The 14,042-nt window shown below is 51.4% G+C and overlaps 6 protein-coding genes across 6 annotated transcripts; 2 read left to right on the top strand and 4 right to left on the bottom strand.

The window, feature by feature from the left end:
- Positions 1-1,792: 1,792 nt before the first annotated feature.
- Positions 1,793-3,187, bottom strand: N7462_004142 (ICE2 family protein; the record flags this gene model as incomplete). The annotated part of the gene is made up of 2 exons (XM_057075868.1): positions 1,793-2,596; positions 2,666-3,187. 2 exons carry the CDS (start codon positions 3,185-3,187, stop codon positions 1,793-1,795), a joined length of 1,326 nt encoding a protein of 441 aa, XP_056935373.1.
- A 2,438-nt stretch (positions 3,188-5,625) lies between these two features.
- N7462_004141 (MYG1 family protein) lies at positions 5,626-6,822 on the top strand (the record flags this gene model as incomplete). The annotated part of the gene is made up of 2 exons (XM_057075867.1): positions 5,626-5,681; positions 5,790-6,822. The coding sequence occupies 2 exons, from the start codon at positions 5,626-5,628 to the stop codon at positions 6,820-6,822; spliced, it is 1,089 nt and encodes a 362-aa protein (XP_056935372.1).
- A 698-nt stretch (positions 6,823-7,520) lies between these two features.
- Positions 7,521-8,096, bottom strand: N7462_004140 (Yae1 family protein; the record flags this gene model as incomplete). Its single annotated transcript, XM_057075866.1, has 1 exon — positions 7,521-8,096. One exon carries the CDS (start codon positions 8,094-8,096, stop codon positions 7,521-7,523), a length of 576 nt encoding a protein of 191 aa, XP_056935371.1.
- Positions 8,097-8,279: 183 nt separating this feature from the next.
- Positions 8,280-10,283, top strand: N7462_004139 (methionine--tRNA ligase MES1; the record flags this gene model as incomplete). Its single annotated transcript, XM_057075865.1, has 2 exons — positions 8,280-8,413; positions 8,480-10,283. The coding sequence occupies 2 exons, from the start codon at positions 8,280-8,282 to the stop codon at positions 10,281-10,283; spliced, it is 1,938 nt and encodes a 645-aa protein (XP_056935370.1).
- Positions 10,284-10,970: 687 nt separating this feature from the next.
- Positions 10,971-12,147, bottom strand: sonA (putative nuclear pore complex protein (SonA); the record flags this gene model as incomplete). The annotated part of the gene is made up of 2 exons (XM_057075864.1): positions 10,971-11,798; positions 11,884-12,147. 2 exons carry the CDS (start codon positions 12,145-12,147, stop codon positions 10,971-10,973), a joined length of 1,092 nt encoding a protein of 363 aa, XP_056935369.1.
- A 961-nt stretch (positions 12,148-13,108) lies between these two features.
- On the bottom strand, positions 13,109-13,454 carry N7462_004137 (uncharacterized protein; the record flags this gene model as incomplete). Its single annotated transcript, XM_057075863.1, has 2 exons — positions 13,109-13,185; positions 13,319-13,454. The coding sequence occupies 2 exons, from the start codon at positions 13,452-13,454 to the stop codon at positions 13,109-13,111; spliced, it is 213 nt and encodes a 70-aa protein (XP_056935368.1).
- Positions 13,455-14,042: the final 588 nt, after the last annotated feature.

Below are 14,042 nucleotides of genomic sequence, written 5' to 3'. Positions count from 1 at the left end.
CTTTTCTTCACACTTGGGATTCAAAAGCCTGGCGCTACGGGAATGAATGATTCTTCTCTGAGGATGAGAGGCGCACTGCGGGACAGCGCAAAGAAGCACAGGGAATAGGCGAAGAGATCGGAAGATGGCAATCAACAAGTTAAAAAAACACGCTGGTCTTGGAGCAAGAGCATGACAGATTGACGAACAAGAGAAATGCTGGAGTGTCGAGGCTCATTGCTTCCAAGTGCCAATCTTAGACGACGACGAAACCCTATGGTCACAACCTGCATTTGTCTTGAGTGGAGATGTTTGAATGCGGTCGAGGCTATCGATGCGATCATGAACTCCCGATGGAACATCGCAAAATATGCACACCCTGAGATTCTTCATGCCATCCCTATATCTCTCCACTTGTTCATATTTTAGTTTCTGTGGTCTTCAAATCTTCATCATCTGTGTTACCTGTTAACCGATTAACCATCTACATGCGCACCCTTGGAATTCCATGTCTTGCATTATATGCTGTTTCCATGTTATCTGCGGCTTCTTTGTTGTTACCCGTCCTGTTCGCATCTTTTTCCATCTTTTATTGTTCTCTGTGTATGACGAGCATGGTCTGATATGACAATAAGCTTCTATTTCATTTGTTGATATTATTCCAAAGATCCCCCAGATTTCTATAAATTCTTGAACGTGACGATCTCCGACGCATGGCAAGGCATTAGCTGTCTTGCTTCTTGCACGATAGATAACAGATGAGCGTAGGAAGCGATGAAGATAGAGGGGAAGGAATATCTCTAAGACTGATCAGACATATTCAGGTAGCTTGTTAGAGGGAAAAAAAATCAAGACAAAGCGAAAAGTGCCCTCCCAATCAGAATAAGTACAAAGAGGACAGGTCTGGGGGGTGGGGTTGCTAAATGCTGGGCACATTACGGGGATGAGGCATGGAGCCCAATCGGATTAGAGGCACATGAAATAATCGCGGGAACGCGAGACAAGGTCGAGGACGATGAAGGGTATAAACGTGCCAGATACCACAAAATCAGGAGGAAAGATAATGGGACGACATGACAACAAAAAAAAGATAGCGAAGAAATTGCATTTGGTATCTTGGGGGTTCATGAAAAAAAAAGGCGAGGAAAGAGATACAAGTCAACCGTGGAGCCAGTAGTTAACAGCGCAAAAGGCCGAGGAATAGTAGGGGAGGGGGGGGGGGGTAAAATGAGAACGTCAAAGGCCAGTTCATGGCATAAGCCAGATTGCATCCCTCAGGGCAGGGGAAAGTATACATGCACATACCAATCAACAAAAAGATTGTTCAAAGGCAAAATGGAGGGATCTTGGGGAAGGGGTCCGTGTATACTGTTGGACAAGGGGGGGGGGGGGGGAGGGGCGGACACGTGGGAGGTCATCCTGCATTCAATATGCGGTTAAGGACGAGTAAATGGAAGAGGCTCCGTTTGAATCGGGGTTTGAATGCACACGCCCTCAGCCTCGGTGATCATTTGATGATGGATTCCAGAGGTTCAGAGCTGACTGACTACCTTACGCCTGAAGAGGCGAAGAGATAGGCAAGTCTGGTCTCTGGAGTCCATGACGGCAGGACGAGCATTTGGTGGAGGAGCATTTTGTGGCGGTAATGGCTGGCCACCAAATGCCTAGTTTTAACTGAAAGATGGTCTGGGCTCATATAATTTTCGAGGTGGTTCGAAAGAGAACCAAGAGGCAGGTTGTTTCTCCTTATGGTAGATCACATTCTGGGGAGAGAAAACCTGGATCATGGATCGCTTTCTGGGAAACTGTGAGCTCAGTCGGTTTTCCAATGGCCAGCCAGACCATGGTCCAGATCATCGTGCTCGCCAAGCCAGAGTTCAACAGCGTAAAGTGCCATCGTGCAAGCGAGGTTGATCCATCTCCAGAGGTTACCTCCGCCGCCGCCTTGGCTGCTCCACCACTCCCCGTTGCCGCCCATTGCCTGGGATGCAGATGCAAAATGTTGCATCAAGAGGCTGGTATAGACAGCGATCAAGATTGACGGGGAGAAGTAGCTGAGGAAACCCAGCAGTTGACCAGCAGCATCGGAATCGTCAAGGGAGGCCTCCTGAGACAGAGCGCGAGCCCCAGCCTCGCGGACCGCAGGAATAATCCGAGTTGAGGCGTACAACACGAGTAATCGGTAGGCAAGCGAGATGAGAACAGAGGGGGTGACCGCGCTGAAGACTGCGGTAATCACATTGAATGCTGCATGGATGATCGATGGCAGTAAGGATAGCGCATGCATGAGGGTGGTGTAAGAGGCCATGATAATTGGCGGGAGCGGAGGAAAGTCGGCTGCTTGCGAGGGCGAGGGAATTTGCTCCACGGGGTAGGATGGCTGGTAGTCCGTAAAGATCTGGTAAATGCAGAGGACGATGTAGGCGAACAGCAGGGAGCTCTCGACCGGATTTCCCCGCCCACTACCAATCCCCCAAGCGCAGAGAATGACGGCGCAGGTAACGGACACGCCGATCAAGGCCGCATCGACATTTGAGATCTCGGGGAACTGAAGAACACGCCAGAGGAAGTAGACAGAGCTGGAAATAACGGTTGCGGAGAGGACCAGGAGACCAATCTGTGGCCATGTTAGTTTTACGTTGCGAGAGCTAAGGCCTTTGAGGAACCAAAATTGAGAGAAACATACCATCCAGCTGTCACTGCGTCCACCCCTATTGACAAGCCAGCGGGTGATTTGTCCAGCCGCCTGGATGACCAGGAGACTGCAAAAGCCTTCAGCAAGCTGGAATACTGGGGTCGACCAGCGCAGCAGGCGATCCCAGTTGCCCAGCGTCACGATTTCCACCAGCCCATCACGACCGAAGAGCCATTCCTGCAGGGAGCTGTCCGCGGCCCTCTTGCCGTTGAATGTGCGCTCCACCCACCCCCCGCTGCCTTCTGTGTCGACCGAGAAGCGATTAAGGGACCAGATCAAGAGGATTGGGACCAGAATCCATTGGGTGGAGCGGATGAGGGCGACGAGGGATGAGCGAAACCAGGAGCGGTCGGGGGTGGAGAGCCTCAACAAGGAGACAAGAAAGTAGAAGCTGGCCAGAGAAAGCGAGAAAGCCAAGCCGCACGTCTTGCCGCCTACATCAAAAGCGAGCGGGATAGAGGAGACCGTGGCGGCTAGGAAGACGGCCGACGAGAAGACCCGGAGGAGCCACATCGGGGGGTGAAGCGAGACGCGCAGGGGCAGCGCGCAACAGGAAGCAGCAACGACGGGACTCGCAAGGTGGCTGTTCCAGCAGCGAGGGAGGACGCGTAGCCCGACCGAGGTCCGTTTGAGCTGGAAGAAAGGGAGGGAAAGAGAGGTGGAAGAGGCACACGACTATTAATTTTGGGGGAGGGGGAGGTTTTGCTCGTTTGGGGGAGCTTATCGCCCTTTTTCACGTGGGCCCGCTAAGAGGGAACGGGCACCTCGCAGACTTGCCGGTCAGCGCGGGACCAGGCCTTGTATGATCGGCGGCTTTTCAAAATCTCAGAGACCGGGAAAGTCTTGGTGAAACATGGAAAAGGAAGGAAACAGAATGAAGGGTTTTGGGAAGAACTGGGTGAGATGGAGGAGGAAAGAAGAAGCGGGAGTACGGGGTCGAAGTCCAAATGCTACTCAGGTCGACAGTCTAAAGAGCGCGGAGCCCTGGTCAAGTGTACACAGTCTTCACATCCAACTCGGCCCCTCCTCGATCCTGAGAGTAATGGACCACGCCCAACAAATTTTTTTTTCTTTAGTAGGTTACTAGAAGAAACGGATCCAATTCACTTGTGACTAAATAAGCTCTACGACCCTCGCTTCCCTGTCCTATTTCTCCCACGGGCTCGGACTAGCGGTCAGAGCGCGTGAAAATTTCCGATCTGAAGGGCCCAGAGGCAGCGCGTACGGAGCCGAGTCCCAAAATGATCTGATCATTAATGATTTCTAATGATTTTCAGGGGGAAAAATGACAGAGGACTGCTAGGGAACGAGGCGTCTCATACACTCCCGTAGTAGAATCTTACTTCTTTGGGATCACGATAATATAGGAGCCGACCGGTACATTTAGTCAATGAAGGACACCATACAGAGACTCTTTGGTTTCACCGGGTATGACTTAGTGATGAAGTGGCCTTAATCAATCTAGGATGTCCAGGCTTTATTCATGACAAGGTAACGGACTTCGGTGGACCATCATACAGCCTTTGAATCTATTCTATGTCGGTCATGGGTCAACCTTAATTGATGGAAAGCTCTTTGGAGTAATGATCATAACAACTTTGCGCTATGGGATTACCTCAAAGCTCAATTTTTGCAGCCATACACTCCTTAGAGTCGCCTCGATGTGCTTGCTATTCTCGACTGCTGCTTCGCTGGGGCTACCACAAGGGATTTAGAATCTGGCAACCGATTCAGGTAATTGCTGACTGCAAAGGGAATGTGACCACGAGGCAAAGAGACTACTTGAGCACGTTCACCCAATGAGTGCTTAATCAATACTTTATATCGTCTTAAAGAATACAATGCGAGACCAACCGTTTCAGCTATGGCCATTGCCCACGACATTCAAGAGACTGAGCCCCAGCAAATTCTGATCGGGGCCTCAAAACTCTCGAGGTTACTCGACCTATTGTCCTTGTGTACTAGGGTAGAATAGTACTGTCGAGTCACTCGGGATCTTCTTTACACAGTCGCGCAAAGACATACAATGTCTTGGTTAAGTTAACAGAATCTGGTCACGGGCGTTAAGTTTAACTTTATTGAAGCCACCCATGGCTCCTCTCCTATTTACCGGGAATTGCTTGTGTCTATTCCCATGTCTTGAATGGTGCAAATATGCCTTTGCAGCAGAAGCGATGAACTGATGAGGAGACACTCCAGCCCCATGTACTTTTGTGCCATAACTCGTCTAGAAGAGCATGAATCCCACTTCAACTTGCTTATGCACTTCGCCCTTCAACTCGAATCACACATAGTCTGCCTTAATCCCAAGCGGAAATCTATGATTGACTACGGTCTTGATTTCGCCTATTGTCTTCCGCACGACATCCATCGCTGCGGTCTCTTTGTATATGATCATGATGAATCCCGGATGTCTCACTACACTTGAAGCCCTTGTGGAGCTTGGGATAATCACAAGATGCTATACTTTATCTGATTGGGCCCTATTTCTTATTCAATTTGTGAGGATGATGTGATGGGCCGATGTGATGAGGATCAACCGCAGTACAGCATCAACCAGTCCCATAATGACGGAATGTTGGAACGAATCAAGAACGCCAGACGGGCAGAAGAAGCCGATGTTAGTTGACATGTCTATGAAATATGACGCTCGACTGCTGACCAACAATCTCCCAAGTCATCAATCCATCACCAACAGCGACCCAACAGCGCATGTTTCCAGTGCGAAGTTGACACGGTTCCAAGGAGCCTCGAGCATTCGGTCACGTGATATCAATGAAAGAGCATGTGATTTTCCTGGCCCTTGATCAAAGCCCTACCTGCCCGATATGGCCTGATTGCAGAGAGCCGATAAGAGCAGAGCCAAGCAGCGCCGAGCAGTTCCTAATCGTAGAAGCTCGACCATCCTCGTCGATTCGTGAATGCTGCGATCGAGTCGTTACTTCTTCAAAATGGCCGAAACAGCTGCAAAGAAGCTCAAGACCTCGCCCTTGATTGGCACTCACAAGTGAGTTGACCCAATGAATCCCATATATATGATATATAATACGATATAATATATCTGATATATCTTCTTCATCTACCCCCAAATTTCTTCACTAACCCGATCTCCCAGCGGTCATTTCCATGCCGACGAGGCATTGGCCGTCTATCTGCTGCGTCTCCTGCCTACCTACGCTGCCTCTCCCCTGGTTCGGACTCGAGATCCCGCCCAGCTGGAGACCTGCCACACCGTCGTCGACGTGGGCGGCGTGTATGACGCCACTGCCAACCGGTATGATCACCACCAGCGTACGTTCAATACCACCTTCCCAAAGCACGACACCAAGCTGTCCTCTGCCGGTCTGGTCTATATGCACTTCGGCCGGGCGATCATCGCCCAGCACATGTCCCTGCCTGAGGACCATGTCGATGTCAACCTGCTGTACGAGAAGCTGTACACCGACTTCGTCGAAGCCATTGACGCAAACGACAACGGCATCTCCGCCTATGATCCAGCTGCCGTGGCTGCCGCCAACCTGGAGAAGCGCTTCAAGGACGGGGGTGTTACTCTCGCCTCCATCGTCAACGACATGAACAACCCCGACCCCACCAGCCCCGCGGGCGTGTCCCAGGACGAGGATAGCCTGTTCGGCCGGGCTAGCACGCTGATCGGTAACGTCTTCGTCCGCAAGCTGCACCACGCTAGCAACTCATGGCTGCCGGCCCGTACCACCGTTGGGTCCGCATACGCCTCCCGCACCGAAGTCCACTCGTCCGGACGCATCCTTGTGCTGCCGCAGGGCGGTGTGCCGTGGAAGGAGCACCTGTACAACTTCGAACGTGATGCCTCAGGCAGCAAAGACATCAGCCCGGAAGCCCAGGTGTACTACGTCCTGTACCCCGAGAGCGAGGCCGAGGACGCCAAGTGGCGTGTGCAGTGCGTCTCTGTGTCCGAAGGCAGTTTTGAGTCCCGCAAGCCGTTGCCGGAGGCGTGGCGCGGAGTCCGGGACCAGGATCTGGATGGCTTGATGGCCTCGGAGGCGGAGAAGAATGGACAGGCGAAACTCCCCGAGGGTGCGGTCTTTGTGCACGCGAGCGGCTTCATTGGTGGCCACAAGACCAAGGAAGGCGCAATGGCTATGGCTATTCGCAGCCTTGAACAATAAATCATAGGCGAAATGGTGCAAAGATGCAAGAAAAGAATAAAAAGTTGTATCTGATCGTCTATTTTGGGTCGGAAAAGAGTTTACATATGACGATACGAAATGATAATCCCTTTGATCTCGAAGACAATGCGGAGCCGCTGTCCACGTATGATTTGCTTTATATGATGTTCGCACTTTAAAAGTTGGCATATGGGTTGCGCCTTCTTGCATATATTTTAGGTCGTGCTCCTGGTGGCAGAGGAAACTCTATTTAATAAAATGTAATATGTGAGCTAGCCTTGAAACCCGATAGTAGGAGGGTCGAGCCTGCAAAGACTTTTGAGAGGCCAAGACGGCAATAGGGCAAATAGGAGAAAGCCATCCATTTCCTGCCCAATTGTTTTGAAGAGGCGTTTTGCCCAAGTTCGAAGCTCAAAATAGCCCGGGGCATTGTCAAAGAGAATTGAAGCCTCGAAGTCCAGGCCTGTAGATATCATCTTTTGGGGTGCCCTGCTCCAGTTGCCTGCTCGAGACGAAGATGGGTGGGCTGCTTCTTGCATGCTTTTAAGCCATACATAGAGTATTTGAAGCTCGAGATGGGGATTGTTGTGTATCCATGAAGTCCAGAGGCAGGATAATGGCACAAATAGACCGACATGGCGAGGAAGTAGATTGAACCATCGATGGCGTGTCGGTGGAAAACCGTCCGGATGACAACCTCAGTGGCGAATACTTAGAGAACTGATATCCTCAATGCTACCAGTGCCATCGCCAGGCTTTTGGTTTTCTTTGGTACTTGACCGAGCACCCAATGCCTCTTCGCTCTCCCCCATCGCTCGTTGGATGAGCTTGGCTTTGACAGCGGCGCCTTTCAAGCGCTCGTCGACATCGTTCACGGCCTCTTCGGTGTTGGACATATCCAACGAAGCAGGGTCGACCAGCTCCAGGAGGGTAGAGAGGTTTCTGGTGAGTCTAGTACTGTGCGCTGGAAGGCTGAGCATTTCTCTGCAAATCGAGGGATCGACCGGGATCACATCCGCACTAGTTGGCGACTGGGTCAAAGGCTGTGGCGATGCGTCCTCTGATGGAATCGTATCAGAAAGTCTCTGAGCCCACACGAGCGCCTTGCCGTACAAACGACCCATCTCCACAAATTTCTCGAAGCCTTTTTCGACCGCAAAGACGCTGCCCTCGGTATAACCCGACTGAGCGCCATCGGCGGCACCCAGGCTATAGCCTTCTTGGTAGAATTGCTCCTCCAGATCGAGAAGACTATCCAGCAAATTGGAATCCATTGTGACAAGAAAAGACACTTTTCAAGGGAAGAGTAAGGTGCGCTGTGACTCAAGACGTGGAGGACAAAGAGCCCAACCGATTTTTGATACGCGGGGCGCAAATGTCACGAGATAGTGATAGCCCACTTTTCGATTTTCCCGCCGCACCCCTCCATCCACGCTCTTGAACCTCCTCAAACCACGATGGCTTCAGACCCAATTCTGCCCAAGAAGGGCGAGCGCAATATTCTTATTACAAGCGCACTTCCTTACGTCAACAATGTCCCCCATCTGGGCAATGTTGTCGGTTCAGTGCTGAGCGCCGATGTATTCTCGAGGTATGACTCAACCCACACCCCCACCATGGCAAATCCCCAAGGCCCAAACTGACATGCGAACAATAGATACCACAAAGCCTGTGGCCGACAGACGCTATATATTTGTGGAACGGACGAGTATGGAACAGCAACCGAGACCAAGGCATTGGAGGAGAAGGTGACACCGGAAGAGCTTTGCGCCAAGTATAACAAGATCCACCAGGAAGTGTACAAATGGTTCAACATCGGATTTGACCACTTCGGCCGAACTCCCACTGCTAAGCACACCGAGATTTCCCAGGCGATCTTCACGCGTCTGCAGGAGAACGGATTCCTCGGTGAGCGCACGGCCGAGCAGCCGTTCTGCGAGCAGCACGGTTCCTTCCTCGCAGACCGCTATGTGGAGGGTGAATGCCCCCGGTGTCACTACGACGATGCGCGGGGTGACCAATGTGACAAATGTGGCCACCTCCTCGACCCCTTCGACCTGATAAAGCCGCGCTGCAAGCTTGACGGTGCCACACCTGTACGCAAGGAAACGAAACACATCCATCTACTGCTGGATAAGCTGCAGCCGGAGGTGGAGAAGTGGGCAGCCAACGCCATCGAGAAGGGTGACTGGCCTAAGAACTCTCGTGTGATCACGGAATCTTGGTTGAAGGAGGGCCTGAAGGACCGTGGCATTACCCGTGATCTGAAATGGGGTGTCCCTGTCCCGCTGGAGGGCTATGACAACAAGGTGCTTTACGTGTGGTTCGAGGCCTGTATCGGCTATCCGTCGATCACCGCCAACTATACCAAGGACTGGGAGCTCTGGTGGCGCAACCCGGAGGACGTGCAGCTGTATCAGTTCCTAGGCAAGGATAATGTTCCGTTCCACAGCGTCATCTTCCCGGCGACCCAGATCGGTACCCGTGACAAGTGGACTATGAACCACCATCTCAGCGCTACTGAATATTTGAATTACGAGAGCGGGAAATTCAGCAAATCTCGTGGAATCGGTGTCTTTGGAACCAACGCCAAGGAGACTGGAGTGCCCCCGGATGTCTGGCGTTACTACTTGCTGAAGAACCGGCCCGAGACCGGTGATACCCAGTTCGAGTGGCGTCCATTCGTTGATGCGAACAACAGCGAGCTGCTCGCTAAGCTAGGCAACCTTGTGAACCGTGTCGTCAAGCTCGTCACAGCCTCCTACGGCGGCGTCATTCCAGAGTTCACTGTTCCCGAGAGCTTCAACCCGTTCCTTGAGGAGGTCAGCGGTCTTCTCACGCAGTACATCGAAGAGATGGAGAGTGTGCATCTTCGCGCCGGTGTTTCGACTGCCATGCGTATTGCAGAGGCTGGTAATGGCCTGATCCAAGCCAACCGTCTGGACAATGCCCTCATTGCTAACGAGCCCGAGCTCGCTGCCGCCGTCGTGGGTACCGTTCTCAATCTGATCCACCTGTTGTCCAGTGTGTTCGCGCCGTACATGCCCGCGACCTCAAAGTCGATCCTGGAGCAGCTGAATGCGTCATTCCTCCTGCTTCCATCGCTGGAGCAGGCCAAGGCAGGCTGGAAGCCCAATTCTCTCAAGGGTGGCCACCAGATCGGCAAGGCGCAGTACCTGTTCTCTCGGATTGATCCTAAGAAGGCAGACGAATGGCGTGAGCTCTTCGGCGGTTCCCAGGCTGACCGACAGAAGAAGGCCGAGGAGGCCGCTAAGCTCGCTGCCAAGAAGGCTGCTGCCAAGGCCAAGAAGAAGGAGAAGAAGGAGAAGACCCGTGCGGGTGTTGAGGCTTCGGCCAAGGGCGGCGCCGAAAGTCCCAGTGTGGTCACAGACGGGCTGAACGACGAGGCCGTGGCCAAAGTGGCCGATGGTGTCGCGCAGGTTACTTTCCCCACCTCCTAGAACGGCCCTACGGAAGACTAGGCTGTAACGAGATGAGACAGCGACCCGAATATGAGTGAGCTTTATTGGACGGCGTAGGGTATCGAGTGCGAACATGGATAAGTAGGAATCGCGGTCGTGAGCTATTCGAAACGGAGTGAATGAATGACGCAGGTTTTCGGGTAGCTTTACTTTATGTTGGACTTTGCATTTTTGTTTAATCATACACATGAATCTATGAGACTTGGGTGTTCTGGAAAGAATGGGAGCTGCATTGTCATGCATTTGATATTCCGTGTTGATAGCTCGATCTAGATTTCCTAAGGACGAGCTTCTGTTCTGTTTCCAATTTGGTAGACATTCCAAATGATTTGTTGCGCCACAGATGACAATCAAAGCATAGAAGATGTAGCTGCATCCTATTTAATGTCTAAAAGGTTTTGAAAGGCCCTTGCGCACAGCTTATTCGGATAGGAGAGCTGGATGAGTAGAGTATGACTGGGAAGAGCAGAAAGATACGCATGAACGGAGACAGTAGGTTCAAATGATCCCTTTGCTAATATCTTTTAGAACAAACAAGAAACAAAAAAAACACGCCAGTATGACAAAGAAGTTTCATTACATGCTCGTTGCGCCAATCGCCCCACGGCGCCCAGGGAAGCGAGTCCAAGCGCCATCCGCCTCTCTGTTCTTTTGGGGTTACCACGATCACCGCTTGCGAGTACCAGGCCGAGGCTTGCACTCGTCGGGCGCAACGGGGTGTAGCATGACCTTGCTGGTGGACTGCTGGGTGTTGGCCGAGTAGCCCTTGCTCCAGTCGTAGCTGACAGCGTAGGCGAAGATGGTACCAGTGCGATTGAAGGCAGTGCTGGAGATAGGCCCGCCGACGGCTGGATAACCCTTGAGGCGGTGCTTGGCGTCCTTGTCCCAGAAGTGAAACGTGCCGTCACTACCGGCTGTGCTGAAGGTTCCGTGGACGGGGTGGAAGCAGATGGAGTTCACAGAGTAGATGTTGCAAATGTCTCGGTTGGCTGGAGGATTCTCACGATGACACTTGAAGGAGAAATTAGAGGCGGAGTCCTTGTCCTCAACGTATTGGATGGCGCAGCGGCCCTCGATGCTGCCGACGGCAAAGCCCGAAGCATCAGTGAAGCAGCTGACTACCCGCGTCTGCCACTTGAGAGGGGATTGCATGGTCTTGTAGAATTTATCGGGGTTCTGAAGGTTGATGATGTCGATGTAGCGGTCTGCAGTGCCAACGACCAGCAGCTTGTTCTTGACGTCCATCGTATACACGCGGTCCTGGACGTCCAATGAAGCGATGGGGGTCTGTTGTCGTAGATCCCAGTATTTGACGGTCTTATCCCAAGAGCCGGTAATGAGCAGCGGAGAGCCGCCAACGGGGTGAGGGATCATGTGGCAGCTTCGAATGGGGGCACTGTGGGCAGCCACTTGCACGGCAGCGGTCGAATTCGACCCAAGGTCTAGCAGTCGCGCAGCTTTGTCGGCACCCGCGCCAATTACTTTGGATCCATCCTAGAGAGGAAAAAAAATGAGGTTCTTAGATTAGCATTGGTCCCAACAGCTCCAATGAAAAGTCTCAGCATGGCGGGAAGCTTACCGGAGACCAGCAACAGCTCAAGGCGGGAGCCTCATGTTCAAAAAGCGCCTTTCCTTCACTCTGGCCTTGGTCGTTGATCTCGTAGATGCGGACCTTCTTGTCCCAGGAAGCGACGGCGAGATGGTCGCTGGCGGGGGAGAATCGCAGATCCGAGATGCTATCCTCCGGAGGTTGATTGAGCGCGACATCCTTGGAGATGTCGCCTGTGGTGTTTGTTTGGCTCGCCGAGGTGGTGGCCGTGCTAACGCTGCCGAAGAGGGACATCTGAAAGGGCGCGCGAGAAATCCGGGCTCGATAGCAGCAAGAGAGGAAGGGAAAAGATCAGGCAAGACCACAGCGGAAGCTACTAGCTGATCAGAGGGAGTCACTCATGCAGCAAAGGTGAGTGAGCAGGGGAAGGGGGAGAGAGAATGAAGGAGGAGGTTGAGGCGTCAAAAAAACACTCGGCGATGCTTTGGTTTCCAAGCCGCTTCAAGTTGATGCGCGACACGCCTAAGGCAGGAATGTTTTTCACCGCCTGCTCCGTTTGTGGGGATTCGAACTATACCCTTTTTTGACCTGAAGAGCTTTTTTTTCTTTTTCTTTTCCATTCTTTCCAAAATGTGAACTGATTCGAATTTGGAGAAGAAATAGAATGAAATGGAATATTAGACATTTTTTTTTGATCTTCACAAGCTCCGCAAAAGCTTGTGTGGGGTGGAATATCCCACTCGAGACTCGTCATGATTATACGCAGGGAGACTCCACGACTTTCTTATAGAATCCCATACAAATGCATTGAGCAAAACTGAAGTTAATCAGTCTTCTGCAATAATGCGAAACTAATTGAGAGGACATGGATATCAGGTTTGGTTTCTCATTCAATCACTCAGGCTGAAACCTCTGGTGTAGGAACGAAAGAGAGATACGAAGACGGCACATTGACTCATTACGAGATACCAAAATCATAGTAGAAGGGATTGAATAGGTAGAGATGATTTCATTAATTTGGCAGTTACGAGACGTTCTAATCGAGAAGATCAAACCAAAGGGACACAAAGCCAACAACTAACGACTTAGGACTAATTAGGGATGCTAAACCAGTATGAGGCCCCCATGTATGCAGGTTTTTCAACTTCGTCTAGCAAACATTCATGTAGAAATCAAACGATTTCGTGACCCCGGTGGGTGATGGGGCCCAAAGATGGCAGGGGAATTTAAAATTGCATGTCCGTGAGTAAGGGTTTTATAGACCTCGCCGGATACGACGACTGGGGACACGACCTGCATTTGAGTATAGCCGTCGATACTCAATTTCACAGACTGGATACTGTATTGACAATACAGATAATTCCATACAAATAGGATCATTGACCTTTGACTTCACAGGTGCCACTCCAAAGATCATGATCTGGGCCTAGCTCAAGTACTATTACCGGTACGTTTGTTAACCTACCGCTGGTCCCAAGCAGATCCAGAACCTCCGAGCTCATACCAGACAGCTCATGGAGCCAGGACCCTTCTGCCTTGTCGGTCAAACCTTCTAAGATAGACGGCAGCTCCTCCTTAACAAGTTTAAAAAAGTATGCCATAGGGTCAGATGATTCGCGACGCCCGTTCCAAAGAATTTTGACTTATTCGCCCGAAAACATGCATCTTCCTTTCAACCAGCGCTTCACTGCTACCTCCCAGGTAACATTGCGAAGTGCTCTGCTGAAGTCTTTGGCTTTGGAGGCAAATTTTGGTCGGCTATGGAGCGAAGCAATAATATAGTCGACTAGAGCCATATCTCCCCCCGCGTTGGCTGTGACACGACGTTTAATCCGGCTGGTCTCTTCCACCCATGTCCGGGTGACAAGCGTCGGTCAGCTCCAGTCGGTCATCCATTGTTGTTTGCATTGCTCTTCACAAGAATCAACGCACACATGTTTTGACTGTATTTTCTTTATGCTCCGTATGAAATATTTGGCTCTCTTCTTCATCGAATCTTCGGGATCGGGTAAGTCTCCTATCTCCGCGGTATCCGAAATCTGGTGATGTATCGCATTTAAGTACTTTGCAACTAAGACCTCTCTCTCAAAGCGCAGGCATGTTCCTTGGATGAACCACACTTGATAAGAGAATGGCACTCGCTGTGATGAGAGATCGTAATTTGTTCCAGGCTCAAATGTAGCGACAAA

This window comes from Penicillium macrosclerotiorum (assembly GCF_028827735.1).
Source record: "Penicillium macrosclerotiorum strain IBT 26536 chromosome Unknown utg000003l_segment0_segment0, whole genome shotgun sequence".
NCBI lineage: Eukaryota > Fungi > Ascomycota > Eurotiomycetes > Eurotiales > Aspergillaceae > Penicillium > Penicillium macrosclerotiorum.
This window is presented reverse-complemented; position numbering and strand designations above follow the sequence as displayed.